At 41.4% G+C, this 26185-nt stretch overlaps 1 protein-coding gene across 5 annotated transcripts in view; it reads left to right on the top strand.

Moving 5' to 3' along the window:
• The window catches only part of LOC135497923 (uncharacterized), a 177784-nt gene extending 151629 nt beyond the window's left edge, over nt 1-26155 (top strand). For 2 of the 5 annotated variants that reach the window (XM_064787955.1, XM_064787951.1), the window contains 7 exons: nt 438-563; nt 957-1032; nt 1995-2050; nt 3149-3239; nt 13813-14002; nt 16264-16346; nt 18291-26155. In XM_064787955.1, coding sequence (XP_064644025.1) covers nt 438-563; nt 957-1032; nt 1995-2050; nt 3149-3239; nt 13813-14002; nt 16264-16346; nt 18291-18333 — 665 coding nt within the window. In that variant the 3' untranslated portion in view covers nt 18334-26155. Of the gene's footprint in view, nt 1-437; nt 564-956; nt 1033-1994; nt 2051-3148; nt 3240-13812; nt 14064-16263; nt 16347-18290 lie in introns of those variants that run through there. The other 3 variants (XM_064787952.1, XM_064787953.1, XM_064787954.1) reach the window with 3 other exon arrangements.
• Nucleotides 26156-26185: the final 30 nt, after the last annotated feature.

Raw genomic sequence — 26185 nt, 5'->3', positions numbered from 1 at the left:
GCATCAGCCTTTTGATCAGGAGGTCGTGGGTTTGATACCCAGCCAGTGCCACTCTGTAATCTCGTGACAACTGGCCTGAAATGTCCTTGTGTGCGCCAGATTGTGGCTGCCCTTGGTTCCCAAGAAAGGTTTCTGGACAGGCTGGGTAATAATGTTTGCGATTGTAAAGTGCTTTGAGACAGTAGATAGTACAGTGAAAAAGGCTGTCAAAATTCGTCATTATCATTGTTATTATCGGGGGTTATTTGGGATTTACGAGGCAGCCAAGGCAATGAAAGAGGTGGAGAGATTATTTTGCGGCCTTATGTCCCACAAGTGACAGAGAGCCATCGAATCAGATAGGACCGAGCTTCCCATTATGGTGGTCATTGTCACCTGTCAGTTTATCTTTGAGACGTTTCTTGCTTGATTAAGTTTTCTTTTCATTTCATTTGTAGATATCAACGAGTGTTTGACTCTGTGCAAGCTTCCCCTGACCAACTGCACCAACACGCCCGGCTCTTACACCTGCAAGTGTAACCTTGGTTACTGGAGCACGAACGCAAACAAGATCCCGTGTAAAGGTAGGTAGCTAACGTCGTCATTGTCTGGTGCAGAGTCACACTTTAAAGGCCTACGCTGTTTGTTAAAAATTTGGAATTTGTAATTGAATTTAAAAATGTCCAATTGCAAAAATGCATACTTAATATAAATTTCGACATTTCCGTTGTGTAGACTGATAAATGCTATGAATATCGAGTTTAAACAAATTTTCATTCACAATAACTGCACTTGGCATTGTGTAATGTTGGATTTCTATTTAACTGGACCACCAGTAATTACGAACGGCATACCCCCTTAAAGTCTGAGTCTGAGTATTTTCTCCCAGGCCGCAACAATTACTTTGTGAAATATATATGAATGCAGCTCAATTTGATTAGCGTATCTTTCTAAAATGGTGAATCATTTGATTGCAGAGGCTTGTGGTCCCAAACCGTGTCAGAATGGAAAATGCGTTGGCGATATCACCAAAGATGGTGGATTCCGCTGTGTGTAAGTATGTGGCGTCATTGACGCGTTTCCGTTCCGCGAAAATGACCCGAGAAAACAACGGGATTAAGGAAATCGTGAACGAGGTCAACAGTCGAAACACCTCATCTGTGTGGTGCCCAAGTGTAGTGGCAAATGCTCACAAGAAGCAAACATGGGAAGCAATGTCATGATTTGACACGTCTTTCTAGAGTTGATGTGATATTTATTGTTCCTGACCAAAATGTGAAAACTCGACTGCTCGGGTCCGATGATAATACAATTGCGAATGACGAAGTGTCAAACTTGAAAATCCCGGGATCCCAGGGTGGTCACGTGGTTGCGACTTTCACGATGTATAGCGCCCGCATACAACCGCCAACGTCCGGTACCGAGGCGCCATCTACCCAGGCATGCTCTAACTGACGCTACTGTACATCAAACACGCTAAAACAAGCAATAAACTAGCGTCCCAGCCCAAGGGAATAAAAATATCACTGAGACTGACCTGTCGGTCGTTGGGGAAAACGTTATTTCAAAATGACCGACTGGTCGGTCACTGGGATTCAAGAGGTTAAACCTTCAAGTGGCATAGTTGCCAATCAAGTCAGCTAGGAGGTGCAGTGAGTCACATGCCTTTTCCGGGCTCATGGAGGCCGACTTTCGAGATGAAGCGACAACCGCTAACGCAATCACATCTCGCAAGCTCCATTCCACAGTTGTGCTCGTGTTGTGACGTCATGTGCAGGCTCTGTTAGCTGGCTCAGTTAATAGCTTGTCCCCATGACGTCATTTACGTCATCAGCTGTTGACGTCGTCATTACGAAGTTTGCGCGCGGCCTAAAAAGGTGTTTGACTCACTACGCCATCTATAGGGATTAATCAGAAGTCCACTTCCTCATTGATGAGGAGTTTCAGCATCCGTCCAGTCGACCTCAAAGGTTATTCATGTACATGTATGCCTCACATTATCCATCCGATTTCAGATGTCCCGACCACTATCAGGGAAAACTATGCGAGGTCATCAACGCAGAGTACGCAGGTAAGGGCGCAATGTCTCGTTATAGCGTTAACTCATCACGACGACAGATTTTTGTCGCTTTGACCTGCAATCATGAAATCATGCAAAACAATCCCTTACTTGCAGTGGTCATCAAAGATTCCTTGGAGAAGAATTGGTGATTACTGTGATTTGTGCTCAATATCAAACCCAGGTTTTATCTGCAGACAAGTGGTGTTTTTATCGCAGATCACAGCAATTGCAGATTGCAGTGACAAAAATCATCAGACTGGCGGCTCAGATCGCTCTCTGCTAGCGTTCTAGAGGTCCCTGGTTTGAACCTCACAGTTGGTGTGAGACTCATGCAGGTCTCTTTCTCGAATTTGCCTGACTCTGCTCAGGGTTATAAATGGGAATTGGAAATGCTCAGGGTAATAAATGGGAATTGGAAATGCTCAGGGTTATAAATGGGAATTGGAAATGCTCAGGGTTATAAATGGGAATCGGAAATGGTCAGGGTTATAAATGGGAATTGGAAATGCTCAGGGTTATAAATGGGAATCAGAAATGCTCAGGGTTATAAATGGGAATCGGAAATGCTAAGGGTTATAAATGGGAATCGGAAATGCTCGGGGTTATAAATGGGAATCGGAAATGCTCGGAGTTATAAATGGGAATCGGAAATGCTCGGGGTTATAAATGGGAATCAGAAATGCTCAGGGTTATAAATGGGAATCGGAAATGCTCAGGGTTATAAATGGGAATCGGAAATGCTCGGGGTTATAAATGGGAATCGGAAATGCTCGGGGTTATAAATGGGAATCGGAAATGCTCGGAGTTATAAATGGGAATCGGAAATGCTCGGGGTTATAAATGGGAATCAGAAATGCTCAGGGTTATAAATGGGAATCGGAAATGCTCAGGGTTATAAATGGGAATCGGAAATGCTCGGGGTTATAAATGGGAATCAGAAATGCTCGGGGTTATAAATGGGAATCGGAAATGCTCAGAGGTCTGAGGAAAGTGTCAGGACAGACAAGTGTGACATCAGAACCTCTAACATAGATGATATCAAAACTATAACCCAAGACCTTTTTGACCATTTTTGCCAATTAAATTTTAATTTGTTTTTGTTTTCAGAGATGAGGACGATAGCGATTGCAGTTGGTTGTACGGTTGGTGCGCTGGCATTGATTCTCCTCATAGTCCTCATTGTCATTTGCGTGAAAAGGTCAGTACTTCTGCATCCCCCCCCCCCCAATATCGTGATGTTCTTCTCTCTAACAGGGGTTCAATTTCATATCCAGTGTCAAGTACATGATGTCTGGTTTTTAGTTTCCTCAGCTGATTAGATGTGTGATCATTAGCTGATGAGATATAATCACCAGCTGGTCAGTTGTAAATATCAGCTGATCAGTTGTAATCATCAGCTAATGAGCTGTGATCATCAGCTAATCAGTTGTGATCATCAGTTTTAATCATCAGCTCAGCTGATCAGTTGTAATCAGCAACTGATCAGTAGTGAGCATCAGCTGACGAGTTGTAATCATCAGCTAATCAGTTGTAATCATCAGCTGTTCAGTTGTGAGCATCAGCTGACGTGTTGTAATCATCAGCTGGTCAGTTGTAATCATCAACTGAACAGTTGTGATCATCGGTTGTGGGCATCAGCTGACGAGTTGTAATCATCAGCTAATCAGTTGTGATCATCAACTGATCAGTTGTGATCATCAACTGATCAGTTGTGATCATCAGCTGATCAGTTGTGATCATCAACTGATCAGTTGTAATCATCAATTATCAATGCCTAGTCATTTTTCTTATGAGAATTCCTGTCATACTTTCCTAATCAGTTGTGATCATCAGTTTTAATCATCAGCTGATCAGTTGTAATCAGCAACTGAACAGTTGTGATCATCGGTTGTGGGCATCAGCTGACGAGTTGTAATCATCAGCTAATCAGTTGTGATCATCAACTGATCAGTTGTGAGCATCAGCTGACGTGTTGTAATCATCAGCTGATCAGTTGTATTCATCAACTGAACAGTTGTGATCATGGGTTGTGAGCATCAGCTGACAGATTGTAATCATCCGCTAATCAGTTGTGATCATCAACTGAACATTTGTGATCAACAGCTGATCAGTTGTAATCATCTGCTGATCAGATGTGATCATCAACTGAACATTTGTGATCATCAGCTGATCAGTTGTAATCATCTGCTGATCAGATGTGATCATCAACTGAACATTTGTGATCATCAGCTGATCAGTTATAATCATCTGCTGATCAGTTGTGATCATCAGCTGACAAGTTGTGATCATCAGTTGTAATCATCAGCTGATCAGTTGTATCATCAACTGATCAGTTGTAATCATCAACTATCAATGCCTAGTCATGTTTCTTATGAGAATTCCTGTCATACTTTCCTTTTTGTTCTTTACTCATCAAACTCTCTGCCTTCTATATTTCAGACACAGGTATGTTATCCGCATGTTTTAAATTGCTCTTTTCGGCGTTTTTGTTGGGGGACGTTTGGCTTCAGTGGTGTTGGATAGCAGTGAATTAAAACATTATGTACAGTAGTGAACTTTTTATATAGCGCAAAGAATGGGAATACACATCCGTGTCCATGGAAATTTCGTTTAAATACTCTTACCGTGCGGGCGGGCGGGTGCGAGGAGTTGTCAGCTCTAATCCATTCAGTGGGATAAGGAGTGGTATAATCTGCCCGACGACAGTGTGATTTGTAAGTCAACCCAGCAGTTTCTGTTTCAAAATCAGAGCTTTCATGTTCTTTCTGGGTGCCTATGGTGTGTATTTTTCAGCAGAATGTTGAATAAGCAATTTCATGGGCTCTTGTAGGCAATGCTCCACTGAATGGGGGCTAAAGATCTCCCACCGTTTTGATTGAAATAACCACCCTTTGCCGGCTTTTCCTGGACATAGATGTGCATACCCCGTTCTATGGGAGTGACCCCCGGGCATTTAGCTAGTATGTGCACTTGGTACCCTTACATAGCCAATGAACTCTTCCCTGCTCCCATTCTGCAATGGTACTGCCACAGTGATTCACATACCGCCAGATCTACAGACTATGTGTTGGAGGTTTCTTGACGCTGGCCCTCAGGGAACCACCGCTTTTGGCTCTGTTGGTCAAAGAGTTAAGCTGGAAAGGATGATTTCCACATAAAATTCTGAGGCGTTAGGTTTTTAGCTCTCCTTGTCGGGAATTGCGTTACACTATCCCTGTGTGGAACTGGGGATAATAATACAGATAAGGCATTATTCTCTACGCCTTGTTTTGTGGAACTGGGGATTATACACACAGGCCTAAGGCATTATTCTAAACCCCTTCTTTTGTAGAACTGAAAGGCATATTGTGCAATCACTAATTACAAACACACTGTTTGAAATCAATTTCTTTATAAAAGGCACGATGTTTTCCTGACGCAGCTCAGAGGGTTAAAAATATGGTGTATATTACTCCCGGTGCACACCTACACATGAGTTTCTTGCAAAAGAAGTTGATATTGTGGTGACGTGTAGTTTGTCGATGGTGAAGCTTACAAATTTTGATAATGACGCTTAGATTTTACAGCGTGTGCCGCAGTTCTGCTTTGGTTGGCTAGATTGACAGCTAGTGGTGTAGACAGATTGATGTCTGTTGTGCTATCAACTATTCAGACATTGTTTGAATAATAGGAAAATAATGATTATGAACCTGTGCCAATGTACAGTCCTAGTCACAATTGACCTTCGTCCTGCTTCGAGTCAGTGACACGCAACGAATGCGCAAGTTGTGCGTCAATGACGCACCAGTGACGCGCTTATCTCTCTGTTTTTCGTGTAAATTACGTACGTGCAACCTACGCTCGACTTAGGCATGACCTATGCGCTGGGTATTGTGACAGTGACGTGAATTTAGGGATGACGATTGTGATTTGGACTGTATTCGAGACTGATCATCTGCATATACATGTATATAATGTAGATCTCATCTTCAAACCAAGTTTTCATAGTTTAGTTGTTGTATTTTAGCAGCCAAGGCCTACATTTGTTTCAGGTTCTATTCTGCCGGCACTAAAGTCCACCCATTCAACAGGTCTGAGCGCATGTCTGTTCTGTTCATCCATCCATCCATTTTTTTCGGTTGATGGTGTCAACATATGCTGTGTGGTCCAAATTGTGCTGACAGTTTGCTTCATAGCTAAGTGGTGAAAGAAGAGATGTTGCTATATTCAACAAAATCATGTCGTTTGGAATGAATAAATACAGTAGAACCTCTCTATTGTGGACACCCTTGGGACTGACATATGCTGTCCTTATTAGAGGGGTGTCCTGATTACAGAGGTCAGTTTGAATGAACGCAACCAGTTTGGGACCAAAACTAGTGTCCCTAATAGAGAAGTTGTCCTTAATAGAGAGGTGTTTTCGTTTTTTGGGAACGGGTTTTATGTGCTCCTTGGTCAATGGATAAAGGACAACACGTCCTGGTAACCTCCCTCATACTCTTCTGGCCTTTCCATCATTTAATAGAGAGGTGTCCGCTAAGGGGGGGTTCCACTGTACCTTGAACAAATGCCTTGACAGTGTTGCAATGTTGGTCTTTAATATTCGATTGGCAATACCAGTGGCTTATGGCGATCTGAAGCGGTCACAATTACCTAATATAAGTTTAACTCAAAATATTTCAGTTCAACTAAAATTAATATGAGTTTAACTGTAAATACAGAGTGCATCTAGTTATACTTAAATTCTTGGGGATCTCCACGGTCAATCTAGGCATGTTTCTTCATTAACCAGTGAGAATTTGTCCGAACATTTTGTTTCCGAAGATTCCCAAATAGCAGATTTTGGGAAAGTGAGTTTAACAGTCACTATTTTTTAGTACAAAATGATTCGTACCACTGTGTTACACTAAAATTAATTTCAGTTAAACTTAAAATAATTTAGGTTTAACTCAAAATAGCACCAGTACAACTTAAAATAATATCAGTTCAACTGAAAAAGGGCAATTGTGACCGCATTGGATTGCCATAGTGGCTAGCTTTGAAATAACTTACAACCTGACATTTATAGGACCGTAGCAGGACGGGTACCTGTATGTTTTTTGGTAGCAAGTGATTTGTTTAGGTGGTGTTCGATCATGACGTCAGGTGAAAAAAAATTCAAAGGCCAGGTTACGTTTTGTGTACAGGCCTTTCAATTACATGGAGACCTCTACACCCTGTATTTTTTTAGCCTATTTTGGGGACATGTTTTTTTTTTCTTTTTAGCTTAATTTGGGGACATTTTGTCGTGCCAATTTGCCTGAACATCGACGTCCTTATTGACTGACATTGTCACATGCACCTGAAAACTCATAGTTTTAGGATGAAAAGTATCAAATTAGGCCATTTAGGATGAGATTTGGTCATTTAAGGTGTCAAAAAACGCTTCAGGAGGTCAAATTACCCCTTTTAAAAAAAAAGAAATTTTTTTTTTTTTTTCTATTTTGGGGACATTTTTTCAGGGCCTAATTTGGGGACATGCCAAATTTCCTACACCGTATAGCGGTGTGAAAATGATGTAATCGAAAGGCCTGGAGTAACCCTTTGTTCCGTAAAATGTATGCGTAATGTGTTTGGCAGTGAAAGAGTCATTAGAGGCAACTACATGTATTTCGCCAGCATAAGTGCTTTGAGTTGAAAGCAGCTCTAATTGATGATTTGAACGTCTTATGAAGAGCCATTATGAAATATACTGTTAATGCAACATTTCATCGAAAAAGAACGTTGTCGATAAATGCATATCTCTTTTTTCACACATCGAAATGCTACTGCGATGTAATCTCACAATGCAACGAAAATTAAACATCAACTTTGGTTTGAAAATGCGTTACTAAATGCCTGTGTTATTAGGCCTGGGCCTGATTGTTCAAAACGAGTTTTGCCATTGACGTTGGCGTTATACCTTAACTTAGCGTTCTCCTTTAGTTAAGCCCATCACACTTAACGCTTAGTTAAGTTCACGCCAGCGTGGCAAAACGTGTTTTGATCAACCAAGCGCTGAAGAGTTTATCAGGTGCATAACTCTGCCCATACCGAACTATCCTCAGTCCTTCCATCATGGGTGACTGGAAACTTTAGTACCGGTAGAAAGATATAGGACTGTGGCTGTTAAAAGTCAGTATTGAAATCAAATTTCCAATACATACATGCTGATTTAATGTGTAAAGAAACTTGCTGATCATTGGGACAGACCTTTACGATCAGCAGAATGCTGACGTCATAAATTTTCACTTTGGTTGTTTTTTTCGGTCGTTTAGCGAGTGTTAAAGCGTTGAGTTTGGTGCACTATTTTAGGTCAAGAGCGAATAAGCATGTGTGGACTGTATCGGGCGATGACCATTACAGGTAACTGCAAAGCATTGTGGGATATAATCTGCGTTAGATTACTAATTGTTGTTACCCTCTGTCTTACGTCAACCTTGGTCCCAGGGGTGGTTCGGATGAGCTCAGGGGCAGCATAGAATCTGCAGGAATTCCATTAGCCTTGTCTCCATGAGCAAACGAATCACCCCTGGGAAAGAGGTTGTTATAAACTTGGTTTGAGACTTGCAGCATTGCATTATGGGTTGACTGCAGCATGTCACAGGTCAAAGGCTTGACGTCTTCTTCAGGCAACTAACAATTTACTGAGTATGCACGTTCCTGAATGATTGTCCGAGAACACACACTTCGGACTGATTGAGTTCAAGTCCATTTTCTTGGTTCCTAGCAGAGTGCATTCTCCTAGCTGAGTATACGTACATCCGAGTGTGTATGCTCCTGACTGAGTGTGAATGCCCCCCGACTGAATGTGAATGCTCCCGGCTGAGTGTGAATGCCCCCATCTGAATGTGAATGCTCCCGGCTGAGTGTGAATGCTCCCGGCTGAGTGTGAATGCTCCCAGCTGAGTGTGAATACTCCTGGCTGAGTGTAAATGCTCCCAGCTGAGTGTGAATACTCCTGGCTGAGTGTAAATACTCCCAGGTGAGTGTGAATGCCCCCTGACTGAATGTGAATGCTCCCGGCTAAGTGTGAATACTCCTGGCTGAGTGTAAATGCTCCCAGCTGAGTGTGAATGCCCCCTGACTGAATGTGAATGCTCCCGGCTGAGTGTGAATACTCCTGGCTGAGTGTAAATGCTCCCAGCTGAGTGTGAATGCCCCCTGACTGAATGTGAATGCTCCCGGCTAAGTGTGAATGCTCCTGGCTGAGTGTGAATGCTTCTGACTGAGTGTGCATGCTCCTGACTGAGTGTGTGTGTGTGCATCTGACTGAGTGTGCATTCTTTTGACCGAGTGTGCATTCTTTTGACCGAGTGTGCATGCTCTTGACTGTGTGGGCATACTCCTGACTGAATGTGAATGCTCCTGACTGAGTGTCCATGCTCCTGACTGAGTGTGTGTGTGTGCGTCTGACTGAGTGTGCATTCTTTTGACCGAGTGTGCATGCTCCTGTCTGAATGTGCTTGCTCCTTACTGAGTGTGCATGCTCCTGGCTGAGTGTGATTGCTTCAGAGTGAATGTGCATACTCCTGACTCAAGTTTGCACGCTTTTGGAAAAAATGGTGGCTATGTTCATCAAGGATTTTCACCAATGTGGTGATGGTTGCACAGGAATTTCGTAAGGGTCAATAAAAAAAGTGCCACACTCTGTTGAAATATACTGTTAGGATGATTACTTCCCTGGCACAAATCAATTAGAGGATTATGATGTAGACAACTTCTGACGTGACGCAGCACAGCAACTCGGGGTTCTTCAAGTCTAGTGTCGGGAGTGAGAGAGGGAAATTTCTTCGTCCCAAAGTGTGATATTTCAACGCAGTGGGGCACTTCAGTAAAAAGCAGTAAGAATGGCATGTCGGGTGTTCAGGTCAACATTTCAAGCGATGGGGCAGAGGGTGTTTATAATTATTCATGCATGCAGTGGAACTATTTTGTAATTTTAGATGTTTTATTTTGAATTGTGAACCTCTGGATTTCGTGTCAGCTGTGGATTCTCAGACTGTGGTTCCTTGCATGCCATGTTGTTCTTTATGTGGGATGCTGCAGCAGAGGATCTCGAATGTGAGATGTCTGTTCATCAGTCAGGTGAAAGTCTTCTACGGATTCTGCAGGAGGAAACCGTTGAACCTATGTAAAAAATGACAGTTTTTCTACCCGAGTCGTTTTTTCTGTAGAATGCCGTCTGCATGCAATGTATTGCTCAGTCAATGTCGCCAACACTGTAATGGGATGCTGCAAGTGCTGTGTGATGTTGCTTTCTCCGCCAAATCGCCTTTCGTTGTTTGTGCCCGTTGTCTGTAAATTTCCGTTTAACTTGGCTGCATCGGCAAAGCGTGGACGTGCTAGTATAGATGCTGGATTGCGGTCAGGTTGAGCCGAAATCAAACGTGTGTCTCAATCGATCGTAGCCTTGATCGAAGGTATTATGCTGTGCAAACGAGAGGTTTTCTGAGATGTAGCCACCTTGTCATAACGATAGATTGGTATTTTGCAAATCTGCTGCTTTCAAGCCTCAATTGTTATCATGGCTACATCAAAAGTTGCGGCGACAAAAATCACTTGTTTGCAGGGCAAATTAAGACAGGTTTATATCAACATTACTCAGGATAGGATTTGACCCCACAATGACCTTGGCACCGGAAAAGTAATTGTGATTCTTGCATTTCTCCTCGCCAGATGTTTTATATGCTCTCCATATGGCTGGCGGTCAAAAACTGTCCCAGTGGAGGAGGAAATCGCCCTGTAAGGACCAGTTAAAAAATCCTTTCACTATACATTTTATAACCATGCATATTGCTACCTGTCTCTAGCTGGCTCCAATTATGGCTCAGTGCTTGAGATTATCTGCAGTTTTACTGATACGGCTCATGATTCTGTTGTGGATGATCATGTGACCTTGTCACTTTGTGTCATAAGATAACTGAACTGATCGTACTTTCTGTCGCTGCTTATCAGCCTTTGCTAAACTATTTTGACATTTTTCTAACACTGTCTAACGACTTACGAAGGATGTCTCCATCATTCTGAAGAAATGTTTGTGAAGATTTTACCACGCATGCACCTGGACATAAAAGTCTAACAAGACTAAGTTCCAGTATCAAGAAGAAGGAGAAGGAGATTGATTGTTTATCTTTGAGAGCGGTTGATTCGAGTGCGTCTAGAAATATGATTATTGATAAAACTCAAATATTTCAACGAAGTTGACACATTTCTTCAGTATTTACCCTAGGACCTTTAACCCTTTAAAACCTTGAGCGCCCTGGGGGTGGGGGATCCCCCACCCTGAGCTCCTGGGATATTTTCAAAAACACCAAAAATGACCTGGATAACAAATGGTCCCTAAAGCGCATTGAGCAAAGTGAGAAACCATGGAAATGTGCTTTAAAAGAACCCCACTATATATCATATAGCCTTATACGTGAACTAAAAAAATGTTTTTATCTATCCTCTTACTTTTAGATAGAAGACAGCTTTATTACTGAATACTTCTTTTCTATCATTCAACCACAGTCCCTATATGTTTTGGTTGGTTACACCTGAAAAAATGAGATGGCAGCACTGTACTCGATTGAATGAAGACCTCATCCCTAAGATTGGGTAATACCAGCCATTTTACAATGAAACTTTTCCTAAACCAAGTTGGGATCCAGGCCGCTCGGTCTATACTGGGTGCGGGTCAGGGGTACTTTACACTGCAAAAACCCTGGGGTAGCGAAAGGGCTAATGAAATACAGGTTGCAGTTTAATCCCTCCTTTCGAAAGGGATCTACAACACTGAAAGTCGACACATATTTGCTATCGGCAGCAGTGTATAAGGGCAGCATCTGGTCAGATTGTCTCGTCAATCAGTCAGCCATCTTTCCCCCTTCAGTGACATACCATTTGAAGAAGGTACACTCTCCTATCGGTAAGAAGTTTCTCGTTAAAGGGGTACGCCGTTCGTAATAACTGGTGGTCTCCGAAATAGAAATGCAGTTATACACAATGCCGTAGTGCAGTTATTATGCATACGAGTTGCTGAAACTTAGAAGTTGTAGTATTTTTGTATATCTGTCTGTGCTGAAAGTTATGTCTTTTACCTACATTTGTATTTACGCCATTGGAATTTTTCAAATTCAATTTACAAATTGGAAATAGACAATTGGCGTAGGCCTTTAATGCGACTTGTTTTTCTCTTTTATTTTCAGCTAAATTTCAGCTTTAACAACTCACTTTTTCAGCAGTTTTCTCTCTTTTATGTATAACAATCTTGTTCAATAAGTTCAAGAGTTTTTAAAACAACATTGCTTGCCTGATGGGTGCTCATCAAGAATACTGTTCTGGCACGAGAGTGGGGTTTAAAAATGTGACCGTTTCAGATGATTTTTGCATGTCTGCACACTAACTGTTAAAGTTCCGGACAACCTGGTGTTCCCAGGACTGGCTGATGTCCACTACACAGGTAAAAGTGTCCGTCCACGGATAGTCGACGGACCATGGACGTTCCCTCCATGGAGGTCCATGGATGGAATGTTCATGATTAGAACAAATAACGTCTTACAACTGGTAAATCCAAAATGAAACACTCAAGATATATGTAAAGCATCAAAGAGTGGCAGTATTCAAACCTATGGGAAATAAAAATATATTGGCCGAGTTTACCAGTATTCCATCATAGAGTCTATGATGACCCATCATAGATTCTATAACGAATTCCATCAACTATCCACTGATGGCCCATGGACGTTCCATCCACGAGGGCCAGCCATGGATAGCAGATGGAGATTCTCCATCAACTATCCATGGATGGCCCATGGATGGAACGTTCCTGATTAATCAACATCAACTATCCGCGGACGGAAACTTTTGCCTGTGTAGCAATGTCCCAAGGCAGCCTATCGAGCCGAGTCCTTTTCCCCAGCTTATATTTCTTTTGTTTAGCAAAACTCAGATAAAAAAAAATTTTGTTCCATACATTTTGTGTCATTTTCACTGTTGCTCTTTGTTACGTTACAACATTGGAAGTCCTCACGTGGTCAATTTTGTGTAGTCATGTCTTTGTCATAAACTCAAAAGTTACACCTAACTTGACATCTTCACGTTGCGACAGCTTTGCGGTCAAAAAATGACCTCTTGAATCCCAAAACTTGAAAATCCCGGGATCCTAGGGTGGTCACGTGGTTGCGAAATTGGGTCTGACTTTCACGATGTAAAGCACCCGCATCCAATGCCAAAGTCAGGCAGGCTCTAACTGACCCTACTGCACATCAAACACGCTAAAACAAGCAATAAACTAGCGTCCCAGCTCAAGGGAATAAAAATATCACTGAGACCGACCTGTCGGTTATTGGGAAAAAACATCATTTCAAAATGACCGACTGGTCGGTCACCGGGATTCAAGAGGTTAAAAATCGCCTTTAATCGTCAATTTCTTGATATTTCTGGGGATGTGTGATTATGAAACATAAAAATATGCTCGTGTCTGATCCTCATCTCCCAGATAGCATGATGATGACTCGGATCAGCCACTCGTGCCGTTTTCATACAGTGTGATGCAGTATGATCAAGCACGTCATTTACAAGCAAAATATCGGTCCAAAAAAGTTTATTGAACGATTGATTTTGTTTTGTATTAAATACACCAATTCTGTATAAATTGTTGTATTGTTCTATGGACTTAAATGTAGGCCGTGACATTCATCCTAAGACATCGCCAAGCGTCCAAACCATACAATTTGATATAACCATGAATAAACAACAAATGATATGCCTGTCGTAATTCAATGTTCCAGGAGGAGGGCATCAAATAAGAATGGTCAACAAGGCAACGGAAACGACAAAACCGCAGTGTCTCTGGAGACATACGAAACAGGCTACCTGCCGCGCGTCCAGAGTCGTCCAGCGTCAAGTGCCAGTTTGACCAATGACAACATTCAGAACGGAAATAATCGGCGGAGGAACAACGACGACCGGGCCTCACGGGTAAGATCAGAAGAATTGTCAAAATGGCGTGCACGATTGTGGGAGCTTTCCCACCAGCCAGGTAGGGTGGCATCACCAGTGTTACTGCTTGGCGTGGTGTCAGTGATTTCTACCTGGTGGCCCCCATCAGCTGGAGCAGGGCGTCGGCTGTTTTCCCCCGTCTCCGACAGTCGTGATGCTGCCTCTGTCTGCCTGTGATGATTTCCCATCGTTCTCCGCTGGTCTTTGCTAGCAATAGATAGGTGACGCACCCATTCCGACTCCCACTCCACCTTCATCTCTGAGGTTGGATCACAGTCATCTTGATACATATTCGATTTAATTCAATCGACGAATGTTTTCATCTTGATATTCCAGCTGAACCTTTACAATAATATTTTAGATTTCTCCAAATTTGACCTGTGCATGAGACCAAGAGTTCATTTATTTATTCCTGATAAGACTGATATAATGAAGTCAATATCGAAGTTGTAGGACGTCTCCCACCATAGAGAAGGCGAGGACTGCAAAAACCACTTCCAACCCACTGCATGGAAATACCCTTGCAATTTAATGTTTGCACTCGACAATATACCCTGCAACTGGATTACAACTTTATCATCTCTGCCTTACATTTTGCCTGACGCGCATATCAGGTCTGGAATTTGAAATATCATGTAAAGGTGCACATAGGTCATCAAAATGAAAACATTCATCAACTTTATATGGTTTAGATCCGATGACGATAGGCTATCGATTAACAGAAAAAGGTTCTTTAACGTTCTTGATTGATGATTTATTATAAAACACGTTCTAAGAGTGCGATTTTCATGTTATAATGGAAACAGGACTGACGTCTGCGAATGATTCTAAAAAATGACGTTAACCCAACCGAAATACGTAACGTAAATAACAAGAAAGACGGCGACGTGATCAAAGGAAATGACATGATACAAAAGGTTTGGAAAAAGAATCACCAAAAATGTACAAAGTATTCAAAACATTATAGTTGAATCAAAGTTTTCATCAGATGATTGTAATTTGTTATCAAAGCTGAAGTGGGTGTGGGGAGTCGTGATGCTTCTCAGTTATGTCTAAGTGTTACGGTGTCTACCCGTTCAGCTCCTTTCTCCTGTAGGTTCAGTTTGAGGGTGTGCCTCGGAAAGGTGCTCGGTTTACCCAGTGTGGTTAAGATTTACCCCCTTCCTCACCGTCAGTTGAAGAACTGCCCTTCCTTTGCCACATTGCCCACATAGATAGGTAGTTTAGACAGCCGTACCATCTCGTACCATGAAAGGGTGAAATTGACCCGGGGTGAAATAGCTCCAACTCACAAATTTATGCCAAGTTAACTAGCCCATTGAGTTTGACTGACAAAGTGATTCAGTTGAAGTGGATCATGTTTGGTTAAGGCTGTAGTGTGGAAAATGTATGGGACAATTTCACCCTACTTTGGCCAGTGTCCAGTCATAATACCGGTACGGTACTGTAAAAAGAAATGTTTTCATGCTTATTTCACATGGTATTTTCTTTCTTTTTTTTACAAATTCAAATTCAAATTTTATTAAAAACCAAACATATTACAGGGTAACACGTATGTGGCAATATAAAGAACTGCATATTATGCACAATCAGGGGAAGTGAAACAAATGACAAACAAATTTTAATGAAAACTACTGAGATAGGATCTTCTCCTTTCTAAAATTAAACATATTATCACAACAAGCGAAATTTGCTTAAAGAAAATGGAGAAAGAACATCTAATTGAAGGAGCTGTTTCAGGGTTGACAAAATGTTAAATTAAACTTTGCCAAAGTTGCCATTTCACGAAGTGGCAAATGAATAAATCAAAGAATAAAATTTAAGTGGTGTTCTGAAAATATCTTTTGAACCGGCGGTGACAGGCCGCTCAGCAAACTGGAGGGCCAGTCTGATTCTCGGCAATCTGGGGAAATGATTCGCCCGGGTGTATATGGGTTTACTATCACTTTAGTTTAGTTTAGATCACTGTTAAGTTATCATCATTGTCCGTTTAGATTGAATATACAGTCCAAATCGCAATTGTCATCCCTAAATTTGCGTCATCGGCACGTCAGTGGTGCGTCATTGACGCGCTACCCAGCACGTAGGGCGTGCGAAACATAGAGAGATAAGCGCGTCACTGGTGCGTCATTGACGCGCAACTCGCTCATACGTTGCGTGTCAATGACCCAAAACAGGATGGATATCACTTATGACTTGGACTGTGGCATGATTACTAATTAGCTGTTTTCCCACTTCAGTCTAGCAACGAGGGAACAGACAACCCGGCCTTCGAGAATCCCCTTTTCGATAATCGGCAACGGCGGAACAACCAAGATGACAAGTATGAAGTTAACGAGTACTTCTGATCCGTCCTCAGTTTTAACCTTTCTTCCATATTCGGTGGCGGGAATCCGCACTAACACGCCACCTAGTGATAACGTCCGAAATGACAATATTGTTTGTAACGTAACTTGTTGCATGCAGGTGTTGTCTGTCGCGTTGCGAAACTGGCATGCTTTGACGAAAACATATCAATTAGGGCAACTGTGCAATCATACTAAAGCTACTGGCTAAAAACTGTTTTGTTATAAATTTTAGATTATACTGCCAAAGGAAATTTAAAGCAATGATATTTGTTTTGCCTGTAGTGACTATGTCTTGGATTGTGGAACTTATTGTACATTGTAGATGGACTTTTAGAAGTGAAATACGTGAGCTTGGCGCTCTCCTGTCTTACTGTTGAACCTGGAAGGTTCTCTGGTCGTTTTGAACATGATGGATGTGTCACAAGGTGCTAGCTTTGCTTAATCCTTTCGCTGCGGGTGACGTGCATAACACGTCATGTGCATGGCCCCATGAACTGTGTTTGACGTGCATAACACGTCATGTGCATGGCCCCATGAACTGTGTTTGACGTGCATAACACTTCATGCCCAAGTAAAGTGTTAGTTCACCAGCATTGGGTTGCACCCTCTACTGCCGAATGCACTTGGGGAATCAGTTTCATCCTCATAGTATAGGTGGAGACACTTCCTCTACTGCCGAATGCTTTTGGGGAATCAGTTTCATCCTCATAGTATAGGTGGCGACACTTTTCATGTGGGGGCGCCTGCCAAGAAATAGCTGCTGCAGCGAAAGTATAATCCTAGCAGACTTGATATTAACATTGTAAGATAACTTGAGCGGCTTTACCTGTATACTGACCTTGCAACATAATACATGTTTCTCACAATGCTTTTTATATAGGCTTCAGTCTAATATGTGACCTCTTTCAGCAAAAGTGGGCATTTTAGGTGGAAGATAGATATTCTGTTATTCCCATGGGCTAATCATGCCCTGAATAGCACTTCCAGTGATTTGATGACACCTGTCAATCACTTGAAAATTGAACGAGTCATGGACTTCAGAACACACGTCCATTTGTTCAATTCATATTTTGATAAAGCTCATCTAAAGGTTGTTACTCAATAAGAAAACCGTTCATAATATCAACTTATCTGATGTTTTACTATGATTCGTACAATCAGTTTCCTTCAAAAATATATTTTTGATCTTTTTCCCTCAATTTTTCCCTTTTCACCCTTTTTCCCTTTTCACCATACATGCCATATATACGTAACTACCACCTACTTTTGCCAGAGCAGGTCATATTAGAAGTGTTAACCCTGTCTATGAGCAGTAAATTATTAAATAAATCTGTAACTTAATAGCATCCCGCGAAGTTACTATTTATAGCTCACAAGGTCATTTGCATAAGATATTGATGACGTTTTAGTCACGTGACAGTCGGACATCGACACTTATTTCTACGCATTTGAGCTTATTTCAAAGTCAATTATCTTTGACCCTGCATTGTTTTTAGCATGAATGATACCATAGAGTCAGAGAGAGAAATATTCAGAACAATTATGTAGTATATCCAACACTCGGACATGTGCCAGATTGAATCTAACTGCCCTAGTTAGAAAGCCTGAATCCATTACGAAACCGCATGTTTGTCCGACATTGCCTGTAATTCAGCGATGGGGAAATAGAGGGCAGCAGCTGCAGTGACGTCATCTTCGCGGAATGCTATTGGCTCGGTTTTGCACAAAAAGTTAACACTTCTAGAAAAGACATTCGAGAGATCTGAATGGAATTTTTGAATCGTGCAAAATACGTTTACAAGTCAAAAGCGAACATATCCAAAGATGCAATTCTCGATTTAACAATATTAAGCAAAAAGTGAGTTGAGTGTAATTTTCGCAGTGACCCCCATTCTTACTCCTGTTTTATGTTAATACAGGTCAAAGCAGCAGAAAACCTTTGGAATAGAAGCACTGATCTAACACTTAAGCACGTTGCGCGTGTTCGTCTAATGTTGAGGAAAACAAGTGCACTCTCTCTCCAAGGTTTTACGGTCGCCTATCTAACACAAAAGACATCATAACACAAGAAGCTAACAGAACATTCACCGTATCACAAGCTTTTGCTAACACACGAATTTTATTGTTGCTTCACGGGCATGAGGGAAACACCATGCTTATTCTCAAACATCTCCAACCCAAGATCAACGAATTTGGGCTGGCTTGTGTAAACATACAGGGCTGCCTACCCTAACACATTTGGGGGGAAATGTTACCCATTGACAGGCCTGTTGACACCTTGTTAGGGCCATTTTACACGTTGACTCGAGAAAATTTCTTAAAAATTGTGCCAAAATCATCAGAAAACCCAGGAATTACGCTTTCCGTTGCTGATTTACACTTTTTGACCAAGAGTTTGACACATTGCCAGACTCAAGGGTAGGCAGTTCTGTACATGTATCGAGCATTGAAAGCCCAATAACAAACAGCCTGAAGTCACAAGAAGCAATTATTCTACAGTTTTTGTTTTGCCCAAATTATGATTTTAATCGTCACGTGTCAACAAAGATCAAATAGGCCTCCTATTTAAGGCATGAGTGAATAGGCATGATGTTTTCCTGATGGGTGCATTTCAGTGTCATTCAAAAAGCATAATATATAAATGCGAGAGTGTATTGATCGTCTTCCGTTTGGATAAACGCATTTAATTGGAAAATGTGATGTTTAATAGAAATTTGCGAGGCAGAGATAAGCGAACGTGTTTTGGCATACAATGTATCTGCTTTATGCTTGGCACCCCAAAAGGTTGGTATGCTGTTTCCAACTCCTGCCGGACTGATTATATCATGTTTTCATTTTCAACTCTAAAGCGCCGCACAAACCAGTGATTTTTGTCGCCGAGAATTGCGATTATAAGCGCTGCTACAATGTGTGTGCGACAAAATTATATCTTGTCTGCGGGTAAAAGTGGTAATCGCTGTCCGCTGTGATTACTGATTTGTGTGCGGGTCCTGTGGTGATCACGTCAAACGGGAAGTTTTTGTTTCACGTGATGATGATCGCGGGACGTAGCGATTTAAATCACTCGTTCGGGGCGCTTAACCCCAGGGGAAAGGATGTCTAATTCAAAGCATTTCCTCAAATCATTTTTTTGATGAAAATTTTTTAAATAATGGCAGCTACTATGGAACAGTTTGAAGACATCGTCATCAATGAATGGTGTTTGTAATTTGTAAATAAAATTCCCATTCATTTTGGAGATGATTCAAGTCAGACGTCCCGACCAGTCCCCCGGTGGTTAAACTCGGCTTTCCTGCTCAAGATTGCTTGAACTTTATATAAACACACTGCCTTGCCTTGCCATGACGCGTTTCTATCATTTCACTTTAACATGTTTAACTACGAGGTTGTTGCAGTGTTCAGTGTTTTACGAAATTAGTGTTACACATTGATGTATTCACAACAAAATGCAAATGTATTCACTAATGAATGCATTGTCTCGGTAACTTCCAGAGATCTCAGTAACTTCCAGCTTTAACTGCATGAACCTACTTCAGCCACATGGTGCAGCTGGACTGTCTACTGTCTACAGTCACAATTGTCATCCCTAAATTTGTGTCATTGACGCGCTACCCATCGCGTAGATCGCGCGACATTTACGTGAAACATAATGATAAGCGCGTCACTGATGCGTCATTGATGCACAACTTGGCGCATACGTTGCACGTCACTGACACGATGCAGGATGGATGTCAATTGTGACTTAGACTGTACATGAATTGTTCTGAATTGGGGATGGCTAAATTATTTCAAAGTACGATAATTTACATCATTAACTTGTTTTAAATCTGCCGAAAGAAATAATTTGATAATATGGACTTATATATTGTTATATTTATGTAAATTATAATTAGTGAGGTGTATCAATTATCAAGAATCAAATTCTTGGTATCACTAATGTAATTGAAAAAACGTTTTAATATTGTAAAACAAACCGGTCGCGTAGGGTGCATCCAAAACTGTTTTTTGACAAAAAAATTGTAATTATTTTGGCTGCCATGTCTAGGAAGTCACTTGCCATGTGAATGAGAGGTTCTTTTCTCCTTAAGCTGCATAAGGCTGTTCATTCTAAAAGGCGTTGGACCTCAAATTATGTCCAAAACCCTTGGCTAATGCCACTGTTTTTGTCCGCATTTCCATTCTTCCCCTGCGTTCTCGATTACATAATGGAGGGAGGACTGCCAACTCATTAAATTGCAAAAATATGAAATACCATATCACTTCTGAAAAAGATATACGTCACATTCATGGATGCACCCGTGAATCCTAAGAATTGAGATCCTATTGGCTTGTGGATCCATATTGGAATCAACTGTAATGTCGGTGTTCCGTGTCATTCACATCACAAACGACGTCGTAATCAAACACTAGACGTGTCGTCACACACCTCGTGTCTACCTGTTGATTGACGTCAAAGTTCTACCTTCCAGATAGCGGTCAGCGCCCATCGCCGCCATCTTCGACATGTTCGTTTTTTGACGACGCTCTCTGTCACTTTCTACCGCGGACTTTTAACCTCTTCGGACATCGCTTGTTGCTAGCGTAGCGTGACTGGTTACGGGACTAACATCACTTATCTCTTCCGTTTTCATTTTTTGTGCCTGATACGCTTTTCGATATTTGTGTGAAAATGAAACTGACAATGTTACTGGTACTTTCAGGAGCTACTTTTGAAGAAATCCTCCTGCACTCTTAACGGGACGTCGAGTGAGCAATGTTAGCGCATTGCGTAACATTCTACATGTATATGATACATAACTGAGGACACGCTACTGGAAAGTTTGTATTCAGTTCACGAGTGGTATTCAGATCGGATTGAAAATTAGCCAACAGTGTAGATAATTCTAGCAAGCTGGTCTATGGACGCCTTGCTTTCAGTGTGTGGAGGAACATAGTGTATTAATCCGTCACCGAAGTATTTTAAGCATAATCTTCAGTATTGTTTTTTGATTTCATGGATACCGTCCTAGAGGTGTTGTCAGTGGCAAGTATTCAATGATGCCAGTATTTTCTAGGACATCTATGTACATACATTATATACTCCACAGTGGATATAGGAGTAAAAATGATATATTTTTGTGCGCGTACCTAGCTATATTTCTTGTACTGTGCAAGTGGTGATCTATTGTTTATTCAGCGACTTTGTCTTTGCTTTTCATCGGAGAATTTCACTCATTTTAACTCAACATACGTTTTGCATGTTTAAAGCGACCTGCAAAGAAAGTAAGTGGCATGTGATGATTATTGCTGCAATGACTGAGCAATAGAAATATTTCTTGTATGCGACTAATAGCGATCGATCAACACTGTGCATGATGGTTATTGCAGGTTGCAGCCATGGCTGATTCCTGATGTGACTTTTGTCACATGTGAAAATTACTGCAGGTTGCTGCGATAAAAATTGCTAATTTCCAGGGCAATCCAGTATTGATCGTGATCACAGATTCATCCGTATTACATGTAAGTGTGAAAGTATGTGTACCAGTGCTACACTGTGCCAAAATATTGCTCTTCTGCAATGCAAATGCAGTGACGGATCCTCTGAGATAGCTTTTTCCCTTGGAAAGGATCGAGCCAGAAACTCATTGTCCCGAGAGTGCAATATTTTGTCAACGCGTGGCTCTGCAGTTGAGCTTTGCGCTGAAGTAGAATGTCCTATATATTTCGAATGTTTCCCGGTATAAGCTTCAATCTTTACATTCCATGGTTTGGTTTCGAAAGATTTTGTGCTGCGTCTGTGCATATTTACAATAGTTAAAGATTGTCGTGGTATAGTATACAGGATAACGTCATGGTCAGCATATTCGTGATCGTATCCTCCACTCTGGTAAGCCAGCGCCTGGCCGCCGTCCTTTTCCGTACGAGTTCGTCCATGATAGTCGAGTTTCGGCACCAATGTTTTGGTCTCCCGGGTTCCGGCACCAATGTTTTGATCTCTCCCGGGTTTCTGCACCAATGTTTTGGTCTCTCCCGGGTTTCGGCACCAATGTTTTGGTCTCTCCCGGGTTTCGGCACCGAAGTTTTGGTCTCTCCCGGGTTTCGGTACCAATGTTTTGGTCTCTCCCGAGTTTCTGCACCAATGTTTTGGTCTCTCCCGGGTTTCTGCACCAATGTTTTGGTCTCTCCCGGGTTTCGGCACCAATGTTTTGGTCTCTCCCGGGTTTCGGCACCGAAGTTTTGGTCTCTCCCGGGTTTCGGTACCAATGTTTTGGTCTCTCCCGAGTTTCTGCACCAATGTTTTGGTCTCTCCCGGGTTTCTGCACCAATGTTTTGGTCTCTCCCGGGTTTCGGTACCAATGTTCTGGTCTCTCCCGGGTTTCTGCACCAATGTTTTGGTCTCTCCCGGGTTTCTGCACCAATGTTTTGGTCCTTCCTGGGTTTCTGCACCAATGTTCTGGTCTCTCCCGGGTCCCGGCACCAATGTTTTGGTCTCTCCCGGGTTTCTGCACCAATGTTTTGATCTCTCCCGAGTTCCGGCACCAATGTTTTGGTCTCTCCCGGGTTTCTGCACCAATGTTTTTGTCTCTCCTGGGTTCCGGCACGAATGTTTTCGTCTCTCCTGGGTTTTGGCACCAATGTTTTGGTCTCTCTCGGCTTCCGGCACCAATGTTTTGGTCTCGCCCGGGTTTCTGCACCAATGTTTTGGTCTCTCCCGGGTTCCGGCACCAGTGTTTTGGTCTCTCCCGGGTTTCTGCACCAATGTTTTGGTCTCTCCCGGGTTTCTGCACCAATGTTTTTGTCTCCCGGGTTTCTGCACCAATGTTTTGGTCTCTCCTGGGTTCTGGCACCAATGTTTGTATAGTTCTTTGGGTGGGATTTGTAAAGAAAGGGGCTACAAAACACGTCATTTTCCTTTTACGAGCGGTGGCCAACTGCCTTCGAATTGCCAACCTTTATTACATAGAATTAAAGCATTGCTTAATTTAGCTAAAACTAGACAGACGGTATTGCACATCCGCTGACAGTTATATCAGCGTGTCGAAGTGAGGCTATGGCAAATATTTGTAGTTGTTTTAACTTTGTTATTTTATATAAAATGCATTAGACATCAGACCTGTCATTAGATGGCAGTCTTTTGTTCTAACTCATAAAGTGCAGTTTATAGAGCTGCAGAAGATGAAGTAGGGTCAAGCTCTGAGTCAATGTGTGTAATAGGGGCAAGCTCACTTCCTTGCGGGGGCAAGCCTATGAATCCATGTGTGTAATGGGGCAAGCCTACTTCCTTGTGGGGGCCAGCCTATGAATCCATAGGTGTAATGGGGCAAGATCACTTCCTAGCAGGGGTCAGCCTTTGACTCAATTGTGCGTAATAGGGGCAAGCTCACTTCCTAGTGGGGGCCAGCCTTTGAATCCTTATTTTTTGGGGGAGGGGGAGGTTGAAGAAATTAGTATTATAAAATAACTGCACCGCATTCTTGAAGTCGAAACTTGCATGATTAAGGGGAAAAACATTCATGGATTAAACTGCTCGCAAGATTTGTGTGAATTTTGACCCTTGGAGCGACAAGATGGGGATGTACACAACAAACATTATGCTATTCAAGCAACATTACATGTATGTTGTTCTAGCAGAATAAAATTAGTTCAAAGGAATTGATGTAGGGTTTAATTGAGGGGCGGTGGATGTAGCACATACTAAGACGTTGTATCTGGTGAGAAGGTATGGGAACTGTGTGTAATTTAAATTGCATGTATAATGTAGGAGGAAACCAGTACTAATTATTGACCCTTTCTTTCAATGTGAGGAACATCGGTCTGAAACCGTAACATTACAAGGGCATTTTACTCCTACAGCTTTCAGTAACCTCGAAAAATATTTCTTCGTACGTAAAATCTGTTTTTATCATGAATATTTCTGCGTTGTGGGATCTTATCATATCAGAGTGTTTGTTTCATCAAAGTATCGAATCACAAATTATGAGGGGGGGGGGGTTATTCTTCAGAATGCAGACTGTTCTAAATTTGAAATCTTGATCAAGATCACTTTATCAGCTGGATTACCATGGTGACGGGTTTGTTATATTAATTTATTTTTAATTTGTATTACTCATGTAAATTGTGGCCATGACTTATTTTACTGATTGGTATTTATTTGTGACAGTATCTTTTTTGCCAGGATCATGATATCATTTTACGACGTCATTTTTCAGTTTTTATGAGGTGACGATGTTGTTTGTATGGATTATATCCGAGTTGGTTTCATAGTCTACAACAATCCTATAATTGCACCTGAAGACGTGAAGCGCTTTGAACAATTAAACAGCATTGGATTTTATAGCACTATAGAATGATCATCGTTAAAGGGGTACACCGTTCGTAAATATTTGTGGTCCAGTTAAATAGAAATCCACTGATACACAATGCCGTATTATGAGTACAAATTTGTTGAAACTTTGTATTTATAGTATTTGTATATCTGACTACAGAAAGTCTATGCTGAAATTTATATTTAGTATGTATTTATGGAATTGAGAATTTTCAAATTCAATTACAAATTCAAAATTTTTAACGAACGGCGTAGGCCTTTAAGATTATAAGACGCCTTTGAGAAAACACGGTAACGTACTAGAATCTATACAAACCAACCCGGGAGTCATTCCATATAATCATCTTTAATACATCATTCATTGAAGATACATTAGTAAACTCCTGTTCTCACGGTTGTATTCAAGAGGTGTTGGGTTCATATAATGGCATTTGATTCTTTTCGGAAAAATACTCTTCTCAAGAGTGGCAGGTCACTGACGAAATAGTGGGGGTGTACCAACCACATTGAAAAGCGTCTCGTAGTACATTCCAGTATATACTCCCAGTTGACCTTGCTGTTCAATTTACAGTTGGCATCCATGACAATTTGTATCAGGATTTTTTTTTTATCTCTGGGGTTTAAAAATGCTCCGTCCAGAATTGAGAGAACATTCCATTTCTTTTGTGAGAGTGAATTCGATCCATACACAATCCATCCAAAATAGTACAGTACTGGTATAAACTATTGTCCATTCCAAAAGAGTGAATTCGATCCATACACAATCCATCCGAAATAGTACAGAACTGGTATAAACTATTGTCCATTCCAAAAGAGTGAATTCGATCCATACACAATCCATCCAAAATAGTACAGTACTGGTATAAACTATTGTCCATTCCAAAAATGATAGGCCTATGTCTGCATCGTTTGGGGCTCTGTACAAACCATTGATTGGATTTCAATTTCTGCGGAATATACTTAACTTTGACAGCTTGTTTCGGCGCAAATCACCGATCAGTAAAAACCAAACTTAAAAGTAATCCCACTGGAAGTTAATGCTTCAGAGCCCAGAATGATGCAAACGAATAATTTACGAACAGAGTATAGTCTCAGTCCATCCGAATATAATGCTGTCCATGTCATTCTGAACTAAAATTTTAGTTCTCCAGTTTTGTGGTATTGGGGTGATTAATACCTTTTAAATAAAGGTCCATTCAAATTTGAAATGGCGATTTGCTGTTGTGTTAACCAATATAGATATATACACTCTATAGGTCAGTACTCATCATGTTGAAATGTCAGGTTACTGTACAGCGCCACTGATCCCATTTTCTTGTGACACCAGTAAATACAGTGTACGCTAACAGCATACCCCTTTAAATAACGAATATGATTCGATTCGGGCAAGTTCAGTGAAGGAAGTATATTTTGATCTGCCCATTATTTTATGTAAATATTGATGTATATTGTATCTTATCTAATAAATAACTACATTCCATCCAAACAATGTCTGTTATTCGTTCATAA

The sequence above is a fragment of the Lineus longissimus genome, chromosome 13 (assembly GCF_910592395.1).
Source record: "Lineus longissimus chromosome 13, tnLinLong1.2, whole genome shotgun sequence".
Lineage (NCBI taxonomy): Eukaryota > Metazoa > Nemertea > Pilidiophora > Heteronemertea > Lineidae > Lineus > Lineus longissimus.
The sequence above is the reverse complement of the archived record's forward strand: the minus strand, read 5'-3'. Positions and strand labels throughout refer to the sequence as shown.